The sequence below is a fragment of the Astatotilapia calliptera genome, chromosome 7, assembly GCF_964374335.1.
Source record: "Astatotilapia calliptera chromosome 7, fAstCal68.1, whole genome shotgun sequence".
Classification (NCBI taxonomy): domain Eukaryota; kingdom Metazoa; phylum Chordata; class Actinopteri; order Cichliformes; family Cichlidae; genus Astatotilapia; species Astatotilapia calliptera.
In genome coordinates, this window is record NC_137428.1 from 47,032,731 (window position 1) to 47,054,227 (window position 21,497).

The 21,497-nt window shown below is 41.2% G+C and overlaps 1 protein-coding gene and 1 long non-coding RNA gene across 3 annotated transcripts in view; one reads left to right on the forward strand and one right to left on the reverse strand.

Moving 5' to 3' along the window:
- The window catches only part of LOC145429753 (uncharacterized), a 170,887-nt gene extending 163,712 nt beyond the window's left edge, over window positions 1-7,175 (forward strand). For both annotated transcript variants that reach the window (XR_013910041.1, XR_013910042.1), the window contains exon 2: window positions 6,684-7,175. This is a non-coding gene — a long non-coding RNA (uncharacterized LOC145429753). The remainder of the gene's footprint in view (window positions 1-6,683) is intronic.
- swap70b (switching B cell complex subunit SWAP70b) overlaps window positions 1-21,497 on the reverse strand; it is a 35,847-nt gene that overhangs the window by 4,839 nt on the left and 9,511 nt on the right. The window contains exons 3-11 of the mRNA XM_026175058.2: window positions 20,207-20,380; window positions 18,685-18,912; window positions 18,027-18,173; window positions 17,700-17,808; window positions 14,773-14,954; window positions 6,666-6,773; window positions 3,483-3,649; window positions 941-1,139; window positions 197-293 (exon numbers count right to left, since the gene is read on the reverse strand). Of these exons, the coding sequence (XP_026030843.2) occupies window positions 197-293; window positions 941-1,139; window positions 3,483-3,649; window positions 6,666-6,773; window positions 14,773-14,954; window positions 17,700-17,808; window positions 18,027-18,173; window positions 18,685-18,912; window positions 20,207-20,380 (1,411 nt within the window). The remainder of the gene's footprint in view (window positions 1-196; window positions 294-940; window positions 1,140-3,482; window positions 3,650-6,665; window positions 6,774-14,772; window positions 14,955-17,699; window positions 17,809-18,026; window positions 18,174-18,684; window positions 18,913-20,206; window positions 20,381-21,497) is intronic.

Here is a 21,497-nt window from a genome sequence, read left to right on the forward strand (position 1 = left end):
AATTTATGTTATAGTGAAAAAAAACAACTCATTTTATATTTTCTATATGAATAAACAGATGTATGATATTCTGAATATATCACTATCACCTAAAAATAATCCCAACCCTAACCTTAAACTTGAATTTTAACTGTCAAACAGCTCTTAAGAAAAGCACCACATGGTGCAGGCGGATGCTCATTGGGTTTCTGTTTACCTGGTTGAATGAGCCGTAACAAGCCCTCATGTTCAGCCACTTTGTGCTTCCAGGTCTTGGTGTTGTTGGTCGCAGTTTCCAGCTTCTTCTTTACCGTCTGGCTCACACATGGAGAAACAGAAAACGCAACACATGTGTGAGGTTTAATAGATGTAAACATGGCACCTATCAGCATACTGATTCACAAGTGGTTAGTATTAAATCTCTTGTCTAAAGAAATCTTGTCTAAATGGCTAAGCCTGAACAGGTGTCCCTGAGGCTTCCACAAAGTATTTGATTAAAAGTGAATTCTTTTGGGAATGACAGACTAATCACATGATGAGTCTGCATATTTGCATGGAAAGCTGCTGTGCAAATAGTCCAGTCACTGCTAGCAAGGTGGATGCTGCATGTTCTGCCTCCTGCATGCAGGTGGCCCCCACCTCTAAACCACATGTAGCAGCTTCTGTAGTTTGAGTGGAGCAGACCGTCTCCTGCTGTGTGCTACATATGAGGAAGGACAACTGAAAGCAGCTTTGAGGACATATGTTGGGTGCAAACCTCAAAGACTGCTCAGTAACTGCTTTGAACTACAGCAAGAGGCACAATTTAGTCATAAAATGTCAACATTCATAAAAATGATGATAAGTTGAGTTTTTCCCTTTTTATTGTTTTAATGATTTATTTGTGGGTAACGGCTCCATTCCACAGAGGAGTTTTCACACTAGTCCTATTGCATCCATATTTATACCCTCCATCACTGACCTCATACTGCTCCAGCGCCCCCTGCCTCTCCAGCTCCAGCTGCTCCAGCTGCTTCATTGCAGCTTGCAGGGCGCTCTCCTTGGCCAGACGCTCCTTCTCCAGTTCCTCTTTCTCAGCCACCGTGACGGAGATGGCCTGCTTCTGCTGCAAATGGATCTGCTCCAACTCTGCTCTCTTCTTGGCCTCCTCCTCCAGTAATCTGGTCCACAGTACATATATCATTTACTACAGGCAGGCTTCAGCATGGGCCCTACCCCCAGGAGGGTCAGATCACTGCATAAACAAAGCATGTGGACCGTACATGCGTTTTCCACAGATTTGACACTTCTTGAGAAAAATATTAGACCCTGTGTAGTTACTATTATCAACAGTGTGTGCACTGTATACTGTACACACACACACACAAAAAAAAAAAAAAAAAAAAAAAAGTGTTTGCCCCCTTCCTAAGTTTCTAGTTTTTGTATGTTTGTCACACATTAATGTTTCAGATCATCAAAAAATGTAAATATATGTCAAAGAATAACACAAGTAAACACAAAAGGCAGTTTCTAAATGAAGGTGCTTACTCTTAAGAGGAAAAAGAATCCAAACCTACATGGCCCTGTGTGGAAAAAGTGATTCCATTATCCACAAATGGTGAAAACATGGAACAGTGGTGAACCTTCCCAGGAGTGCCCAGCTGACTAAAATTACCTCAAGAGCACAGCGACGACTCATCCAAGAGGTCACAAACAACCCCAAAACAACATCCAAAGAACTGCAGGCCTCACTTGCCTCAGTTAAGGTCAGTGTTCATGACTCCACCTTAAAAGACTGGGCAAAAGTGGCCTGCATGGGAGTTTCAAGACAAAAAACCACTGCTGAGCAAAACGAACATAAAGGCTCGTCTTGTTTTGCCCGAAAACATCTTAATCATCCCCAAGACTTTTGGGAAAATACTCTGTGGACTGACGAGACAAAAAGGTGTGTGTCATTTCAGAAAAGGATCATCATGCCAACAGTAGAACACTGTAGTGTGATGGTCTGGGTCTGTTTGCTGCCTTAGGACCTGGAAGACTTGCTGTGGTAAATGAACCATGAATCCTGCTGTCTACCAAAACGCCCTGAAGGAGAACGTCCGGCCGTCTGTTTGGGACCTCAAGCTGAAGCAAACTTAGATTTGGCAGCAGGACAATGATCCAAAACACATTAGCAAGTCCACCTCTGAATGTCTTAAGAAAAACAAAATGCAGACTTTTGAGTTGCCTTGTCCTGACTTAAATCCGATTGAGATGCTATGGCATGACCTTAAAAAGGCAGTTCATGCTCAAAAACCCTCCAGTGTGACCGAATTACAACAATTCTGCAAAGATGAGTGGACCAAAATTCTCCACAATGCTGTAAAAGACTCATTACCACTTATAGTTTGGTTGCAGTTTTAAGGGTGCTCCAACCAGTTATTCGGTTTAGGGGGCAATCAGCTCACCTTCATTTAGAAACTTAATTTTGTATTTACTTGCATTATGTTTGTCTAACATTTAAATTTGTTTGGATTATCTGAAATATTTAAGTGTGACAAAAACACACAAAAAAGAGAAAATCAGGCAGGAGGCAAACACCTTTTCACAAATAAAAGAGAAATATATTTCCAGGCTGTAAAAGTAGAATTGTTTTAAAAAGAAAAAAAAGAATAATAAAGAAGCTAATGTATAAATCAGTTGTAAACGGATGTGTCAGCAGGTGGTGCAATAGTGTAGTTAGACAAGTAAATATAATAAACATAAATATATACAAACATAATTTAGTTCAAAATTTTTTATGAAATATATTTTCCATAAAGGTGATCTGAGTTTGTGATGTCATGATTTGTATAGTTGATATTTTTTGACACTGAGACTGTTCATATGTATATAGTGCTGCACAACTGTGCCCCTGGCAAATCTCCTCTCTCAAAATTTCAGTGGCAAGTCTTTAATATTTAAGCACCTATACGTTTCATTATAAAACACTGCCATTTAGGTCTCAGGCATGTTTTACTCATTTAACTTTGGTTGTAGAGAAAAAACAGCCACTGAAAATTGTCCTCTTCTAAAGAACTGATTGACATTTTTAACACAACGACTACATTTAAAGGAAATACTCGCTGGTGACTTCTCAAACGTGACCTGGAATGTATTCATCAGCAGATAGGAAGGAAAGATGAGGGAGGAAATGTCGAGTGTATGAAGGAGAAGTTGAAAGTCTGGCTGTGTATAGCCTCCTATATTAGGAAAACAAAGACTTAGACTCAGCTCTTTGGACAGAGGTTCATGTGATGCACTTCATTAGGAATAATAAGTTTCATGCTTCACTGAAATTTGGTAGCACCCGTGCTGGATTGTTAAGGTAACAAAAATAATTTCTATGAATATATTTATTCCAGTGTTATGCTTTCCAGATAGGAGACGTATGCAAAGATCCGAGTGACCCAAGTTTCCTCATCAGAGGATCTGAGTGAGGCTCTGTGGGGAATATTCTTTATACAAACCCAAACATTTCTCCCTCCGCACACCCTTTGACTCACCGTGTCTGCAGCTTACGGATGATTTCCTCATCCTGTCTGGCACGTCTCTCGTCTTCCAAAGCGTGCTCCAGTTGGCGATACATGTCTTCAAGCTCATGGACTCTCTGCAGGTACTGCTCCAGCTCAGTGGACTTCTCAGCCAGGTTTTTCTCAATCTGCTGCCGCACCTTTAAAACCAGGAAACACAGAAGTATACTTAACCTGGAATTCAAAATTAATACTCATAAGATCCATTCGTGTGTGTTTATACACCACTCTGAAATCATTAGATTTTTTTTTTTTTTTTTTTTGTCCCATCTCTTGCTGGATGTTATTTCCTGTTGAAAGCAAGGTTTTCCTTCCCACTGTTGCCAAACTGCTTGCTCATAGGGGATCATCTAATTTTCAGGGTGTTCTTTCTCATACATACATACTTTATTTTTTTATTTTATTTTTTTTAAACTGACTTGACTTGTATTAAGCGTTGGAGTTTGCATATTGGTGCCAACTCTAAAGTGCCACAGCAGGTGCGCATATCTAAAGTACTCTTGTCATGATTAATCGACATCTCACAGGAAACCAGAGTTTGATATTAGATGTGTAAAATAAACAGACAGACAGGTGCAACCTAAAACCTCAGAGATAACTGCTATCACAACTGCTATCAGCTCTCTGTAAACTCAGGCTTTCTGCTCCAAGTGCGTTCACATAAAAGAGGGCTGATGACTCCCATCAGACACATTATCAGAGGAAATATATATATATATATATATAACAGAAAGCTGATAGTTATCAGTTATTTCAGGCTCTCACTGCTTTCACATAAAAAAGGGCCGCCTACATCCAGAGACAGAGGAACAGGTGACAGCAAAGAAATATAACAGCAAAATATGACCAAAAAAAAAAAAAATCAGCCTTGTGAGTTCATAAGTTAATATTTATTCTAGCAGTCTTTACATCCATGAGTGCTGCTGTTTATATCTGATATTGTGGGTGCATTTAAAGTGCATTGTGACACTGTCCCAAAGCCTTCTGATGGAGGGCTGTAAATCACTTTAGTTTATGCTCAGATCAAATTTAAATATTTTCTGTTGACTGAATATTATTGCTGTTCAATAGCCTTCAAAAGGCTGCTGTATTATCCAAATCCCACTTGGAGCTTATTGACGGGAAAAGCCTCAATGAAAGCATTTGAGAGTCACCTTAGAGCTCAGCGTACCTCACTAACTCATTGTTATTGTATCTTTATTTCAGACATATACAGAAAAAATGATATATACAAGTACACATACTTGCATTTACATGTACAAATATGAATATATATGTAAATACACACATGCATGTGCGCAGACAAAACAAAAAAGTAAAATAAATAAAATAGAGTCTAAATGACATGAAATTACAATTATTAAGTCTGAAATGGAGTAGGAAGAAGTATAACATACTTATTAGCATTAACACTGCTTCATATAACACCTCTGGGATCAGAAGTTTATGAATCAGCAGTTTTTATAATCAACTGATCAATGGGCCATCAGGATTGATCAGCAGAATGAGTTTTAACTCATTAGTGGAGATGATCTTGAGCAAACACTAAAAACCTCATGCTATTCTCAGTGGGTAGCTCAGCTGGTGTGGACGAGTGTGAGAGAAAGTGGAGTTAAGCGAAGTGCTGTTACAACCAACTTAAACCGAGTAACATATTAATGATGTATAAGATTAAGTAAGAAATACAAATCAAAATTACGCCGTCTCTTAGGATCTACTAAGTGGGACATCTGAGAGCAGAACTGTGACTAAAGAACCACAGTTAAACATCTCTCTGCCATTTCACCACATCCATGCTGTGTAGCAAGCATGTCAAGATGTTATCAGTGGCATTTGAGCACAGTGAAACGGGGCTCTTTTACAAACAAGTGTTTGTGAGTAAGAAAGAAAACGCCATCAGTGTTAGCTGAGCCTCATAGACACTTCTTAACCACACACTATGTTCTTAAATGTGAGGCAACAAACAACATCCATTCAAGTCTCTCCAAATTGCTGCTCAAGACTCTGCAGTACTTTTCTGTTTTGTGTTTATTTTAGTAGCTCTTCTCAGTTTATGTATTTAACAAGTTTATGAAAATTGTTCCGACTTACCCATTATTGCATGCTCTCAATAATACAGTGATATATTGTTCCTTTTATTAATTTTGTTCCTTGTAAGGTGACCCTGGGTTTCTGAAAGGTGCCCTCAAATAAAATGCATTATTATGAATATATTTGCAGCCTGATAATTGAGGATTAATGTCCCTGAATATAAAGCAAGTGCAGTAATTGACCAGTCTGGTGCCCCCCACACCCACCCATCCATCCATCCATGTCACGAGTAGAGTCTAGAGGCTAGAGTCTATTCCAGCTACTATGGGGTGAGAGTTGAGGTACACCCTGGACAGGTCTAGTCACAGTCTGTCTCACGGCTAACACAGAGAGACAGACAACCATTCGCACTCACATTCACATTTAGAATCATCAGTTAACCGAACCTTGCTATCTGCATGTCTTTGGACTGTGGGAGGAAGCCAGAGCACCCGGAGAGAACCCGCACAAGCACAGGGGGAACATGCAAACTCCACCCAGAAAGGCCCCGGTCAGATGGTGGGGTCTAACTCAGGACCTGGTAGTGTTTGACTTCGCTTATTTTTTGTTTTATCTGTAATAGTACTTAAGACTACACAAGGAGTGTGCAGTGCTAATATTGCTGTCATTTTAATGTGGCACTTCATCTATGGAGGCCCCCCCATTGATGACATTTGCACATATCTACTACTGATGTTTCAATACATATCTCAGATAACTGACCAAAGACTGAGTGGAATTGCACTGATGAACAGCCATCACGGAAATTATGCAGAGATACAACGAGGAGATGCAGAATTAACTTAAACAGTAGGAAGTAGGAACCACTAAACCACTAAAATTGTTTTTCTGTTCAGGAATTAAAGTAAATAACTCTAAATTGGCATTTTAATCAGAAGATCCAGTACTAGAGTGTACTTAATGAAGTGTAGCGCAACAATATTAAGATGTTGTCAGGCAGAGTAATCAGAAGTTTGTGGTAATGGTGCAGAGGAAACATCCATGTATGATATTAAGTCCAACTGGCACCACTATGCTCGACTGTACGTTATAGACATTACATGCAGATGAAAAGGATTGACAGACCAGTTTCTCTCTCTCCAGGTCCCTCCTGTAACGGTCCTGGAGCTCAGTTTGGGTCTGAAGGCGTCTTTTTTCTTCTTCTGCTGCGTCAGCTGCTGCCTCCTCCAGAGCCTGCCAAAAGAGCAACAGACAAGCCAAAAATGAAATTTTTTAATTTTCCTTTTTTTGCAGAGTGGACTAAAGCAGTATGTGAAATAACACATTTCACACCCTTGTAGTGTCAGGTTAAAGAGACTGTTTGGTGGTGTTACTTTTACATACACTAAAATATCACACTCTAGTCAGGGATATAACCAGGGCTTAGAAAAGCTACACTTCTCAATAAATTAAAGTCCTAGAGTCGTAAAACAGCCAAAAAAACAAAATAAAAACAAAACAAAAACAACAAACAAAGCCTGGAATTTTGAAAACTGTAAAGGGCTTCACTCTTCCTGCTTTTGCAGAAGCAACTACATATATGAAAATTTGAAATATGTGCTGTGGGTATATAATAAAGACATAAAACAAGATAAAGCGTGGACTTAATCCTTTATTGGAATTAAAATAACACAAGGCAAAAGTTACCTACGATTAACTGGCTTTACCTTCGATTCGCTCCTCGTACCTTAACCAATCATCAGTCATCATTCTTAAGGAGTCATGCTACAGTCCAACTCGACACACTGGGGGGAATGATACCAATCTGGCAACATGTCCAGTGTTTTCAAAGAAAAAGCCATCAAAAGCACGTGTTGTTTGTGTTTTGGCGTCCTCATAGCAATGGCCGTAATTGTAATACTTAATTTATACAGTTTCATCATCAAGTGCCATCATTTTGAGACATATTGCCAAGTGAAGTCTAGTTGAGGAGATAAATGATTTTGCAGTAAAGGTTAGGGATTGGCTAAAAACCAACCAGAACTGTAGCTCTTCTAATTTAATTTTCCCTTCTAAAGCCTGGTAATTATATCTATTATGTTTTATTTTGTTTTAAGCATCTAGTAGTTTTATGAAACTGCTGTGCAGACAAAAGGTTAGCCAAGGATGAGAACTGAAAAGTAGTAACACATATATAGTATGCAGCACATCAGTTTCATGCTCCATTTTGAAACTGGCGAACTACATCATAACTTTTAAATAAACTTGAAATTAAAAAGCAGTTTCTCCATTTTAAAAACCACAGAATGAAAAAAGGAAAACAAACAACGAAACTGGTGTGAGGGGGAAGTTTCAGCAAAGACCTGTCAGGGGGGGGATTGCTGCATGTTTAATTTTATTTGTGTGGTTTCTAACAGACTAACAGAAATGAATGCGCTGCCTCTGAATAGGTATGCAAATGTAACACCAGCAGCGCTCTATGAAGGCAAATTGAGCATGAAGTAATACACACTGAAATCATTTGTCCTGCAGAGTTCAGACTTCTTGGAATAACAAATGTTTTACCATTGCGGTTGCATTTTATTTTTGGGTTGTTTTTTTTTGTTTTTATTAAAAAAAAAAAAAAAAAGTAAAAGAAGAAGAAGACTACTAGTCATTCTCTCATGACCTTCCACGTTTATCTGGGTCGATGTAACCATTACAGTTACAGCAACTGTATTGTTTTTGTCACACACACACACACACACACACACACACACACACACACACACACACACACACACACACACACACACACACACTCTCTCTCTCTTAGCCTAGTCATTGCACACTCTACATGGTTAATCAATGCACCCCGACTCTGCTATGGATCCATGTTATTGCTGATTGTTATTAAATTGAGATTTTAGCAAAGAAACAAAAACCAATTGAAATAGACCAACACAATGGAGATGGCACTGTGCTACAGTGCTAATTTAAAACACAAGTAATATAAACACAAAATGTGAAAACTGTTGCCTGCCAGTGCTGCCGCTCAGCATCCTATTAGATTCAAACATGGTATCAACATGAAAATCTTACACTGCTCGATCGTTATCGCGTTCACAGAGATGGGGGTCCACACTACCTGCGAGGCCAGTTAATGACAATACCCATCAGGATTTTATGGCTGATAAATAATCAGGATTTCAGACAGTGGTAAGCATGCTAGCCAGTTACTTCACATACTGGTATCATATTTGACCATTTTTAAACTATGGTAAATGGCCTGTATTTGTATAGCGCTTTTACTAGTCCCTAAGGACCCCAAAGTGCTTTACGCATCCAGTCATCCACCCGTTCATGCACACATTCACACACTGGTGATGGCAGGCTACATTGTAGTCACAGCCACCCTGGGGCACACTGACAGAGGCGAGGCTGCCGGACACTGGCGCCACCGGGCCCTCTGACCACCACCAGTAGGCAACGGGTGAAGTGTCTTGAAAAATTACATCAAAATTGAAACTGTCCAAGCTGGGGCTCAAACCGGCAACCTTCCGATTACAAGGCGAACTCCCAACTCTTGAGCCACAATCGCCCGCTATGATAACATGAAGATCAAAAAAATTTTATATAGCACCAATTAAAAAAAAGCTGCCTCATGGCACTTTCTAGGATACAATACCAACAATATTAGAAAGAACCATCACCAGGCCCCCTATCAGCAAGTAATGGGCAACAGTGGGAAGGAAAAACTCCCTTTAAAAATAGGAGGAAACCTTTCAGCACCACCAACCTTGGGGAGGGGCAGCTATCTGCCACAGCCGGTTGTGAATGAAGGGAAATTCAGTTTAGCCATTTGTGAAACACACCCAGCAAACAAGTGTGACGAGGCTTGATTTGCACTTTCTCACCATGAGTCTCCTTTTAGATTTAGAAGAGAGAATGTTGAGTGCACGCTACAGGTTTTGTTGCTTGTTTCAAGACTTTTCCCTCATTTAACTTTCTGAATGACAAAGTTATAAAATACAACACAAGTTGCTGTCAATGTGGAATTGCAGGCGACTGTTGAAACAGGACATTTGATAAAATGTTATCAGGAGCATAAGTAGGTTTGGTGCTTCTAGATGTTTCTAGAGGTCCCTGAATTTATTACAAAATGTAGCAGCAGCAGTTTCATTAACTCCATTTTCATTTCCATCCATTTAATTAAATTGCCTAATTTCATTATCTTGCCAGGATGTAACAACACTTGATATTTCTGGGGGGGATTTTTGTTTTTGTTTTTTTAAATAAAGACAAATCTTCCTCGTTTGCTGTAATCGAAACGCAATCAAAATTTAGTTCCAAGAAGAAATTGACCATAATTGCAATTTACCTGATATATAAAGACAACATCCCAAAAAGTTGATTCTGTTCATCTGGACGTAGCATTTTCAGTGGGAGAAATGTTTCATCACTCATCCAAGTGACTTCTTCAGTCTCAGCTGACTGCAGGTTTCCCCAAACTTATAAAAAGTACCTTTGCACAATGACTGAAACTAGCACCACTGAAGGAACAATGGCCTGGGAGGTTGGTTTCTTGATCATTAATATGCAAATTGTCATGACCACTGATCAAAGACCACTGATCAGTGCGAATGGTACCATGAGTACCATTCACAGAGAGTTGGGGAATGTCTGCAATCACAGCATTGTAAGTTAAGATAAGATAAGATAACCTTTATTAGTCCCACACGTGGGAAATTTGTTAAGTTGGTGAAAGATGTACCCTTAGGCCCCCCCTCCTCGATTCAGAGATGGTCTTTCCCTTTTCACGTAAATGGCCTCCTTGACTCAAACCAGCGTTCCTCCCTGTTCAGGATGTGTACATCCTCATCACTGTCCACTGGCCTGTAGGTGTAAATAGACTGCAGAGTCCTGGCCTGACGAGTTAGCTCTTCTGTGCTGTGCCATCCGCTTAGCCAGAGGTTGTTTGGTTTCCCTGATGTTTAATTCTGGCAATCCTCCTGGCACTTTACAGCGTACACTATGTCAGTCTGTTTGTGTCGCAGGACCCAATCCTTGGAGTGGACCAATTTTTGGTGCAGTGTGTTTTGGGGTTTAAAAACCACAGAGATGTGGGAGTTTTCACTTAGGCAGCGGTTGTCCTTCTCTCCTGGAGCGTTCTTTTGGCGCCTTCTCAGCTTTGACAAATGTCCAGCTGGGATAACCACATTTACTCAGGACCTTCTTGATATGATGTTCTTCTGCTTCCCTGGCCTCTGTATGTCATCAGGATGCTACAGTCACAGTTTGTGCTCCAGTGGATGATGAGAGTCAAACCTGTTTATAAGGTTGGGGAAACCTGCAGTCAGCTGAGAGTGAAGAAGTCACTTGGATGAGTAACGAAACTCTTTCTTCAAGTCAAGTCAGCTCTAAAAACTTTATATGGTCAGCTTTTGTATTTATAAAAGAAGCAAAGGTTCAAAAATACTAGAATAATACTAACTAAAATAAAATACATTTAAAGGTCCAACATAGCCTATATACTCCAAGGTTAAACTTTTATAATTGCTGCCATTATTTTTGTTCTACAATCATTTAAATACATTGTGAAGCGTATAAATGGCAACACAGTCTTGTGCGAACTGTGTGTAGCTGTTTTTGGCTTCTTGGCATCTCACTGACCTATGAGGAATGTGACACCAACAATACTAGAATATACAAACAATTTATGAAAACGCATTTTTAAGTTTGCCAGCTGTTGGTGTAGAGCGTGGGTTTGTTTCGAAACAAAACCGAACGTAACAGGGAAAAACATTTGGGTAAATTAAACTGTGCTGGTGGTTGATCAATAACCTCTTTTTGCTTCACCCCTGATGTGAACTGTCTGCAGACTGTCAAAATGCTCCTGTTATAGCAGCAGTGTGTGAGAATGTCTACTGTATGCCTGTGTGTTGCTACACATGTTTGTGTTCATTGTTAATTCATGAAGCTAACTATGCGAGTTGTACACTTACACCTCAATGGTAGATTGTTGTGAGTTTAGAGGTCGCCGTTCCAGACAAAGAACTCTTGTCCTGTTCTTCAGTCTGTTAGACGAGCGCAGCGTGAACCAGGCTGACTGCAACTTAGCTTTACTCACAATGCTGGCTGCAACCCCCCCGGTCCTACACTGAACTGAAAACCTAACCACTGATACGTGGTCAATGCGGTGATTTAAGTTTAACTAAACAATACCATTCTCAGAAGATTTATCTGACCCCTTGAGTCAGATAAGAGGCCTTTTTTAATTATTTGTAGCCCATCTGCTCTGCAATGATGTTTTTTTCCTATAACAAAAATCACAAAATCAAACAGTTGAGAGACTATTTCATAACATTTGTAACATTTGCCCACATTGCAGAAGGACAGTACAAACAAACAGATTTCTCACGGATGACTAACAGCAATGAGAAAAATACTTAACCACGACAATATTGAAGATGGCACTTCCTGTTATTTCTCAGAATTAGCTGAGAGCAGCCACTAATTATCAGCATTTGAAAAAGACAAATGAAATTGCAGAAATCAGCAGTGTTGGTAGCAGCAGAGAGAGTGAGGTTTAGCAGGAGGATTTTCTGGAGCAACATGTTTAATGGCTGCTGCACCCCCTGCCCCCACATTGCTCTTTCAATCCACATTCCTTCATTTGCAGGAAGTGATGGACTATTTATTAGTCAGAGACTGCAGGGTGGAGCTGATCTATTGTTGGCATTCATGAGCTGGCAGCAAGTTTCAGTGGTAACGAGGGTTTTTAGTTGACCTACTTCAAATAGTTGCATGAGACGCGTGTGTAACCCTGCAGTGTGCGACACAAAAATACACTGTCACTTCTAAAAGTGCGCAAGATAATGATTATTGAATGATTATTTTAAGTTGTGATGCGATCTTAGAGGAATGTTGCTGGATTGGTTTTGACACTTAATTTAGACAATGACAGCCGTGATGACATACCTGACTGAAAACAGTGGTTCCTTCTCGGCCACAAACCGCCTTCGCAACACTGGTTAAGCAAGATGCAATCCCAACATTATACCATAATAGTTAGAGACATCTTGGTACTTCTAAGTTGCTGTATCTGTGCCAGTCGGCTCTATCAGTTTAGTTTTATCACTTCACAGTGCAGTGGGTGGCCACAGAGAGAGGTGGCAGGCTGCTGACCATAGCCAGTATATGTCCATTACCATCCATCCAGTTTTTGCTAGTATCTAAGGCCAGGTCATACAGAAGCAGCAGTCTAAGAAGAGAAGCCCAAACCCCCTTCTCCCCAGCCACCTCCAACGCATCTGTGGGAAAACTCAGGCAATCCCAGGTCAGCTGAGAAATAATCTCCCCAGCGTGTCCTTGGTCTACACAAGGGCTTCCTCTTGACCGGACATGCCTGGAACACCTCATCAAGGAAACATCCTACACTTACACCTGAACCACTTCAACTGACTTTTTTCAGTGTGCAAAAGTGGCGGCTGTTAAGGTCCCTCTCGAATGACTTAACTCCTCACCTCAGCTCTGAGCAAGAAGCCAGCCTCTGCAGGAAGCTCGTTTTCACAGCTAGTATCCACAAGCTTGTTCTTTTGATCACTACCCCACAGTTTGTAACCACAGATGAAGCTAGGAGTATATCAACACTTGGCTATGCCTGTTCATAAAAAATGATGACTGTAATCAATTACAGAGGGCAGCCCTGGCAGAGTTCAACACCCACTAGGGCTCACATCCTGCAACGCAAACCAACTTCTCACTGTGATCGTACAGGGACCGAATCGCTCATAAAAACAAAACAAATAAACCATACATCCAAAGAACCTCAAAAAAACCATCCACTGAGGCTTAAAGGTGTGATTGCTTTGAAAGTAGCTAGGCCCATCAGAGGCCTTCTTTCTTTGGGCTTCCCCCCTCCACAAGCTCTCAAAAGTCAGTTTGACGCAAGCAAGCAGAAGTCAGCTCCGACAGCAGAGCTGTCTGCAAGAGCATAAATTAGCTACAGCTAAGCAGAGACGCGCTCGCCTGGATGATGGCTCCTTTGTGCACTTGGCTGTCGAGTTCTATTTGCATAAATGGCAACAAATTATTTGCTGTTTTTTGACAGAAATATAATTCCATAAAAGGCAAGGCAGGCAGAACATTGTTTTCAGATACTTTAGGCACTTTCCCAAAATTAGTGCCACATAGTTTGCACCTTCCTGTGGAGACCGTCTGAAAAATGGAGGACAGGCTTGCAGCTTTAACACTGCAAATTCTTCACACATACAGTTGAGCCCTGAACATTTCTAAGACTTCTCTGACATGAATGTGAGAACACAAATTAGCTGGTCTTTAACCACCAGTGTGCTGTAACATTGTGTGAATAGTTCGACAGTGAGGTGCAGTTGCTCCAGTGCACTTTATGCTGGAAGAGGAATGCCTCCCATCCTTCCTCATTCTTTAATCTGAGACTGAGTACTGAGCTGTGCTTTGAGGAGTGCCGTTTTCAAACATACAAGTTCAGAACTTCAGTGAGGGAAATCCCTCAGGTTTGTCTCGCTCACTAAAGAATGCACAGACGTTTTTTCTGCTCCATTCATAATCTTATTTAAACATCCTGGTGTTCGTCTGTGATCCAACAGATGCACCTCCAGCCTTATATGCAGACGTTTCTCTCGTTATAACCTCAGTAACCACATCTCCCTTACGTGCACTTCCTATTTTCAAGAAGTTCTCAAGAGAAAGGCTGTTTTAATTACTGTTATTACTGCCTGCCCAACCGTCAGGCTGTTATCTGATAAGCTCTCTCTTCTTTTTTTCCCATTTTAACAAAGGAAAATAAACTTTTATTTTTAGCTCAGAGGATGAAAGTCGGTGGCTTCACTTTACATGGTGTTTCTAATGTCTGAAGATCACATGTTGATCTTGTACTATATGTACAGTTTGCACTTATTATAGCTTTTTGTCTCTAAATGATGCTCACTCACTCAGTTTTTCCCATGAAGATATGCACCTCTGTCTCACATGACCACAAAGATCGACTTCCCTGTTTCAATACAAACAGCATAGTGAAGATGGCCAAGAGCTGCTTTAAGTCTCTCGTTTTTTCCTCCCCCGCTTTGCTTTTGTGATTTTATCTGTTATATTTTTGACAATCTCTGCATCTTTCACTTCTGTTCATTTTCATCTTTGAGATGCTACGAAACAGAAGTGATAGTGAGGCAGACTTTTTCTGACCAGACTGGATCCACGGGGGACTATTGACTGTGTGAGTTTCATCTCCTACCTTCCTCATATTTTCCAGTTCATGCTGCTTGGCCTCATTGGCTATCTGTAGCTCCCTCATCCTCAGCTCCAGTTCTTCCTGTTCAGCCTGCTGTTTCAGCCGCAGCTCTCTGCGCTTCTGTCGAGCCTCGCGGTGCGGCGCTGGTCTGCCCTGACGCAGCAGAGTCACGCAGTTCTGAACAGCTGAGACATGGATATCACACAAAAAAAATCTTTAGTTTTAGAGCTTCCTGTTTCAGGTTTTGGTTTTTCCAAGCCCCTTTATGAATTGCCACTTTCTTCCTGGAGGACAGTTTTGCATGCCAGCGTGATCCCAGCAGCTATGTTGTCAGGGGCAATTCAACCCTGGAAGGATCACTCAAGGCAAACTGGTCCTGGGAGAAATGTCACAGTAAGGAGGCCGAGCTTTAACCTATGGGGTCTGGCTGGGCACAGTCTAAAAGCACTACATGGGCTTGCTCTCTTGTGGGACCACCACTAACAGTAGGGGATATGAGAGTTTGGTGTTTTGTGGATCAGGCCGCAGTCATGGTTGGATGCCCTCTCTGTCCAAACCACAGATGACAAATCTAGCTTTAGGAACATGGAATATCACCTCTTTGGGCAGGAAGGCACCTGAGCCAGTGTGAGGGGTTGGGAAGTACTGCTAGAGATAGTTGGGCTTGTCTCAATACACAGCCTGGGCTATATACTACTCTGGAGTTGCCATTGCTCAAAGGCAATCGTCAGGCAGTCAGGTTTAGGTATATGCATGGGATAACTGAAGGTGCCCTTTCCGGGGACTCCATTGTCTCCTTCAGGCAACTTGAATTGTCAAGAAGATTAGTGACGACACAATCTGGGGATATGCGAATGGGAGGGACCACCTGAGCCATGGTTTGCTTGTCCATAACGACCATCATGTTTGAACATACAATTCACGATGTTCATATGTGCACTTGGCCCCAGGACACCCTAAGTCACAGGTCGATGATTGATTCTGTAATCATTTCAGACCTGCAGCTACAGTGGGGCAAAAAAGTATTTTAAGTATTTTAAAAAAGTAAATTAGGGTGGAAAATAAGTATTTGGTCACCTCAAACAAGGAAAATCTCTGGCTCTCACAGACCTGTAACGTCTTCTGTAAGAAGAACTCAATACTTTGTAACATAACCTTTGTTGGCAATAACAGAGGTCAAACGTTTACTATAGGTCTTTCCCAGGTTTGCACACACAGTAGCTGGTATTTTGGCCCATTCCTCCATGCAGATCTTCTCGAGAGCAGTGATGTTTTGGGGCTGTCGCCGAGCAACACGGACTTTCAACTCCCACCACAGATTTTCTATGGGGTTGAGGTCTGGAGACTGGCTAGGCCACTCCAGGACTTTCAAATGCTTGTGTTTTGGATCATTGTCATGTTGGAAGACCCAGCCTCGTTTCATCTTCAAAGTTCTCACTGATGGAAGGAGGTTTTGGCTCAAAATCTCACGATACATGGCCCCATTCATTCTGTCCTTAACACGATCAGTCGTCCTGTCCCCTTGGCAGAAAAACAGCCCCATAGCATGATGTTTCCACCCCCATGCTTCACAGTAGGTATGGTGTTCTTGGGATGCAACTCAGTATTCTTCGTCCTCCAAACACGACGAGTTGAGTTTATACCAAAAAGTTCTACTTTGGTTTCATTTGACCACATGACATTCTCCCAATCCTCTGCTGTATCATCCATGTGCTCTCTGGCAAACTTCAGACGGGCCTGGACATGCACTGGCTTCAGCAGCGGAACACGTCTGGCACTGCGGGATTTGATTCCCTGCCGTTGTAGTGTGTTACTGATGGTGACCTTTGTTACTTTGGTCCCAGCTCTCTGCAGGTCATTCACCAGGTCCCCCCGTGTGGTTCTGGGATCTTTGCTCACCGTTCTCATGATCATTTTGACCCCACGGGATGAGATCTTGCGTGGAGCCCCAGATCGAGGGAGATTATCAGTGGTCTTGTATGTCTTCCATTTTCTGATGATTGCTCCCACAGTTGATTTCTTCACACCAAGCTGCTTGCCTATTGTAGATTCACTCTTCCCAGTCTGGTGCAGGTCTACAATACTTTTCCTGGTGTCCTTCGAAAGCTCTTTGGTCTTGGCCATGGCAGAGTTTGGAGTCTGACTGTTTGAGGCTGTGGACAGGTGTCTTTTATACAGATGATGAGTTCAAACAGGTGCCATTCATACAGGTAACGAGTGGGGGACAGAAAAGCTTCTTACAGAAGACGTTACAGGTCTGTGAGAGCCAGAGATTTTCCTTGTTTGAGGTGACCAAATACTTATTTTCCACCCTGATTTACGAATAAATTCTTTACAAATCCTACCATGTGAATTCATGGATTTTTTTTTTCACATTCTGTCTCTCACAGTTGAAGTGTACCTCTGGTGCAAATTACTGACCTCTGTCATCATTTTAAGTGGGGGAATTTGCACAATCAGTGGCTGACTAAATACTTTTTTGCCCCACTGTACATGTCCTGGGTATTCTCATAAAGAGAGAAATTCAGCTGTTACTGAGGTTACACTGAATAGTGAGAGAGAGAAAAAAAAGAGATTGCTGAAACAAGCAGTGGACATGAGCTTCCTCCAAAGGGTGGCTGGAGACTCCCTTAGGGATAGAGGGAGGAGCTCAGTCACTTGGGAATGGTTCAAAGTAGAGCTGCTACTTGTCCGCATCAAAAAGGAGTAAGATGAAGTAGTTCAGTCATCTGAACAACTACAGCAGGCTCCTGGATACCTTGTAGGTCAGGTGTTTTGAGCAGAACAAAGTTTTTCTTTAACTGTGTCGAACTACCAGAGGTTTATTTGCAGTAGAAGTAGTGAACAACTAATTTACTGTTTATTAACAATGAGGCAGACAGCAGAAAACTATTATCGAACTACTATCGAGCAGCTTCGATAGAACTCACCTTGGATCCACTCCTGCTTCTTCTTCTTGTCTGATGCACTGATTTCAAAGCTTTTTTGTGATGACTTGATGAGAAAGAGGCACTTCTTTCCCTCTTTATCTTGTAAATGCTGCAAAGAAAAACAGAATTTACAAGCTGACAATACACAGACAAAAAACAATAACATACTTCTTTTTTTCTAAACAGTTCTCCGGTCTTTTATTTCTTATGTGCATAGGGAATTAATCTCTGTGTTTCACATGTTTATATTCTCTTCCGCTGCTGTTCTCATAGAAATCAAGGCCGGGAAGCTGAAACAGAGTTTTACTACAGACAGCAGGCTCTTGCCTCCACACTGCAGTTTCCATCCAACAGGACGTCTCCTTTCTTTTCAGCCAAGTCTTCACCAACATAGTATGAGATTGTGTTTGGCTTCAGCACAAACCAGCGCTCCGTCCAGTTCTTTCTCTTGTGCCCTTTCTTCATCATATAGCCCTGCAGTAAGACAGAATACTTAGCGGCTTAAATAACATTCACATCCTCCTAACAGCAAGCTTCATTATAAATCAATAATTAACACTTTATGAACTGAAATTTCATTATTTGACACCATTTTTAATCAATGATTTGCATTTGTGGTTAGAATTTAATCTGTAATTGTTTTCAAAATGCTTGGTCCCAAACAGCGTTTTTCTTTTGTTTTGTTTTGTTTTTTTAACTGTTTTAGTTTTTAGCAGAATTAATCGAAATATCGAAAAACTTCCGCATTTTTGGGGCCTTTTTTCTACTGTGAACTAAGACATTTAGAGGGATTTTGACATTTTCATTGCCAGGTGCTAAATGTGCTGTTTAATTTAGTGTGAAATCTATGACTCCTATCATTTAAAGTGGTATATGCTTCACAGTTATTACAGTAGGCTGCATCGGCACTCTTTGAAATCAGAGTAAGATGACAGAGCTTTGCGATGAAGACTGTACCATCAGTCTGTGCTGATGTGCTGCCCACCTGTTTGAGCACGTCGAGAATGAGTTCCTGGTAGACTTCACCGATTCCCATTGAGAGCGTCTGATGGTCCATGCCCTTACTGAAGTGACCCGACCCAACTAGGCTGATGAGCTCCCATGCATTCAGACACTGCTGCTTCGAGTTCAGCTGCAGCTTATAGTCCTCGAAGCGCTCCTCCACCCAGCTTCCCCCCATCGCCTCTGTCAACTTACGCAAGAAGTACTCAATCTGTACATGCAGACATGCACACAGACACACAAAGACACACACACACACACACACACACCACATGCACAGAGTCATTTTTCATCAAAAGCACAGCTGTTCATTTACAATAAAAGATAACTTTCACCATTTCTGCATTTTTCCCACAATTCATCCTTACATGACTGCAGCAGCAAAATGTGCATTTCTTTTGCAAACAATCTTCCTGTGTTTGAGTTCTGATGTTTTTCCTACACAACAATAAATCTTCCAGCCTTTGTAAAAGAACAGGAAGCTCGAAACTTCCTTTTCTGCTCTTGAGCAACGGACTTTTTCCACTGGCTACTAAGTGACACAGTGAAGGGACACGTACAATATCATATGCTGCAAATAAAACAGACTACAGATGAATAAAAGGCTGTTCACGCCAGTGCTTCCCCTTTTAGTAAGCACTTTGAAAAGAAATGCTCCAGTCTAAAATGTAAGATGTTTACTGTCTCTCTTGAAAAAACAACAACAAACAAAACCTTAATGTGATTCCTGAACTAGTCAATGGCATCCTTACAGGTTAGCGTCTTACTGTGTAGCTTCTGAAGCACTTTTGATGCAAAGACAGCTCACACAGACGTTTGTGGTCAGTGCTGTGGTTTTATGACTGCAGGGTCCAAGGCAGGGCTTTTGCCAGAAAAGGGGTTAAGCTAATTATGTGGCATAGATGGCATCCCAAAGCTGCGTCTTTACACACAATTGGTGTGGTCTCAATTTTTTCAAAACCTAATTTAGCTTCTTCAGTTTCTTTCGATGTTGCTTTACTCCATGTTAAGTTGGAGATGTGAACAAAAAAACGACACCTAGAACTCACCCAGAATTTGTCTGTTCCTTTCTAGAGCCATCTGGTGTTTACATGAATTGTTTTCTTTTAATGTCACTTTTCTTACATCCAGACCAAAGTCATTTTACTTCATGAGCCACATACCAGTGAATGAGATCTCAAGTAGGACGGAGCGGTAAAACAACTGCAAAGTGCTTTTGTTTTAATGTACACAAGGCTTTCTAAAAGTATTCACATTTAATTTAACATCTATTTACGCAACACATCAACAGCCTTGGGTACTTATATGTGCACTAAAGAGCACTTCAAAGTGGATCTGCAAAAGTACAAAACCCAGTAATGTCACGTTTTTCAATTTAATGATTTAATCAGTAAATCTAAGACTAACCAACCCTCTATGACACCAACTGAGGGAAGAGCCACAAAAAAAAGAAAGGAAAAAAAACAGGGCGTACAACAACGCAACAGCATCCCATGTTTTCTGACCTCCTCAGTGACGATGATCAGGGGGTATCTGTCTTCAGACAGGAAGTTGAAGATGCACCAGATCTTGAAGGCGTCATCGTTACAGATCTTCAGCTCATTCTGCTCCATGTTCTTCCTATACGACAACGTCCAGCACATTTTGTTGAAGTCCTGACGGTTAAAGTTATCCTTCACCTGTGGCACAACAGAAACATCATCAGGTTATGTTCCACACCAAAGGAGAACAGTCTGCTTTTCCAGACGCTCACATTTTTTAAAGCTGACGTTTCAAACCACAGAGCATAGATATTATACATATGGAATATATCCATTTATCAAATCCATAATACACAACTTTAATAATGTACAACATGCGTTTCATCTACTAGCACATGCCCATGCTAGTTAGTCCAGGGTGGCTAGGCAAAATGATGTCATTAGGGTATCTAAGATGTACATGTGTGCAGGAGTGTTCGGAAAGACAGATTGTGTATTACAGTACGATGCACACAGAAACTGAGAAGGGACAAAAAGAAAAAGTGCCTCTAGGCTTTAAATTCCAGAGCCAAATGGGAGGAAAGTTCTTAAAAAGGTCTAGTCAGTGGTGTGGAGGGGATGTTTTCTTTGAGCCAGTGAACAGTAGCATCTCCATGGAGACTACCGGCTGGCTGAGTGCGCGGTCATTTGGATGAGAAGCACATCTTGTCCTGCTGGCAGTCGCCCCACAAATCCAACCACCAGCAAATGATCCCAAAACATCTTCCAACGTTTGCCGTAATTAGAAACCAGTCAACCCTGTAACTGGATTCATCAACTATTATATCTACAGTCCATGAATCCTGCTCAAAACCATGGTTACGGCACCTGCAGTGGCCATCACACAGTTTTTAGAAACACTGGTCTAAGGTGGCAGTCAGGACATTCGGTAGCACTTCATATTGCTGTTGAACACTCAGCCTTTAACACAGTACAAACTTTAGTGGAACTACCACCCATTTTCATCTCCAGATTTTTTTTTTAATTCTGAGTAGCTTTGCATTATTCTCCATTTAAAATAATCCTCGATTTTCTTACACTAAGCCTTAGTGGAGACCCCCAGTTAACTGGCTAACAAATCATTTAGCTCCTTCCCCTATAAGTCGTCTTTATTTTAAAGACGACTGTTCAAATAGGTTTGTAGCTTCTGTGGGCACAACTTAGCTGACCATAGTAAGGATATCCTCTATGACATCATACAGAGGCAAGAGTGTCGGGGGGAGGGATGTGTGAAACCAAGTGTGTACAAATCTGGAGACTGAGCTTACAAAGGCAT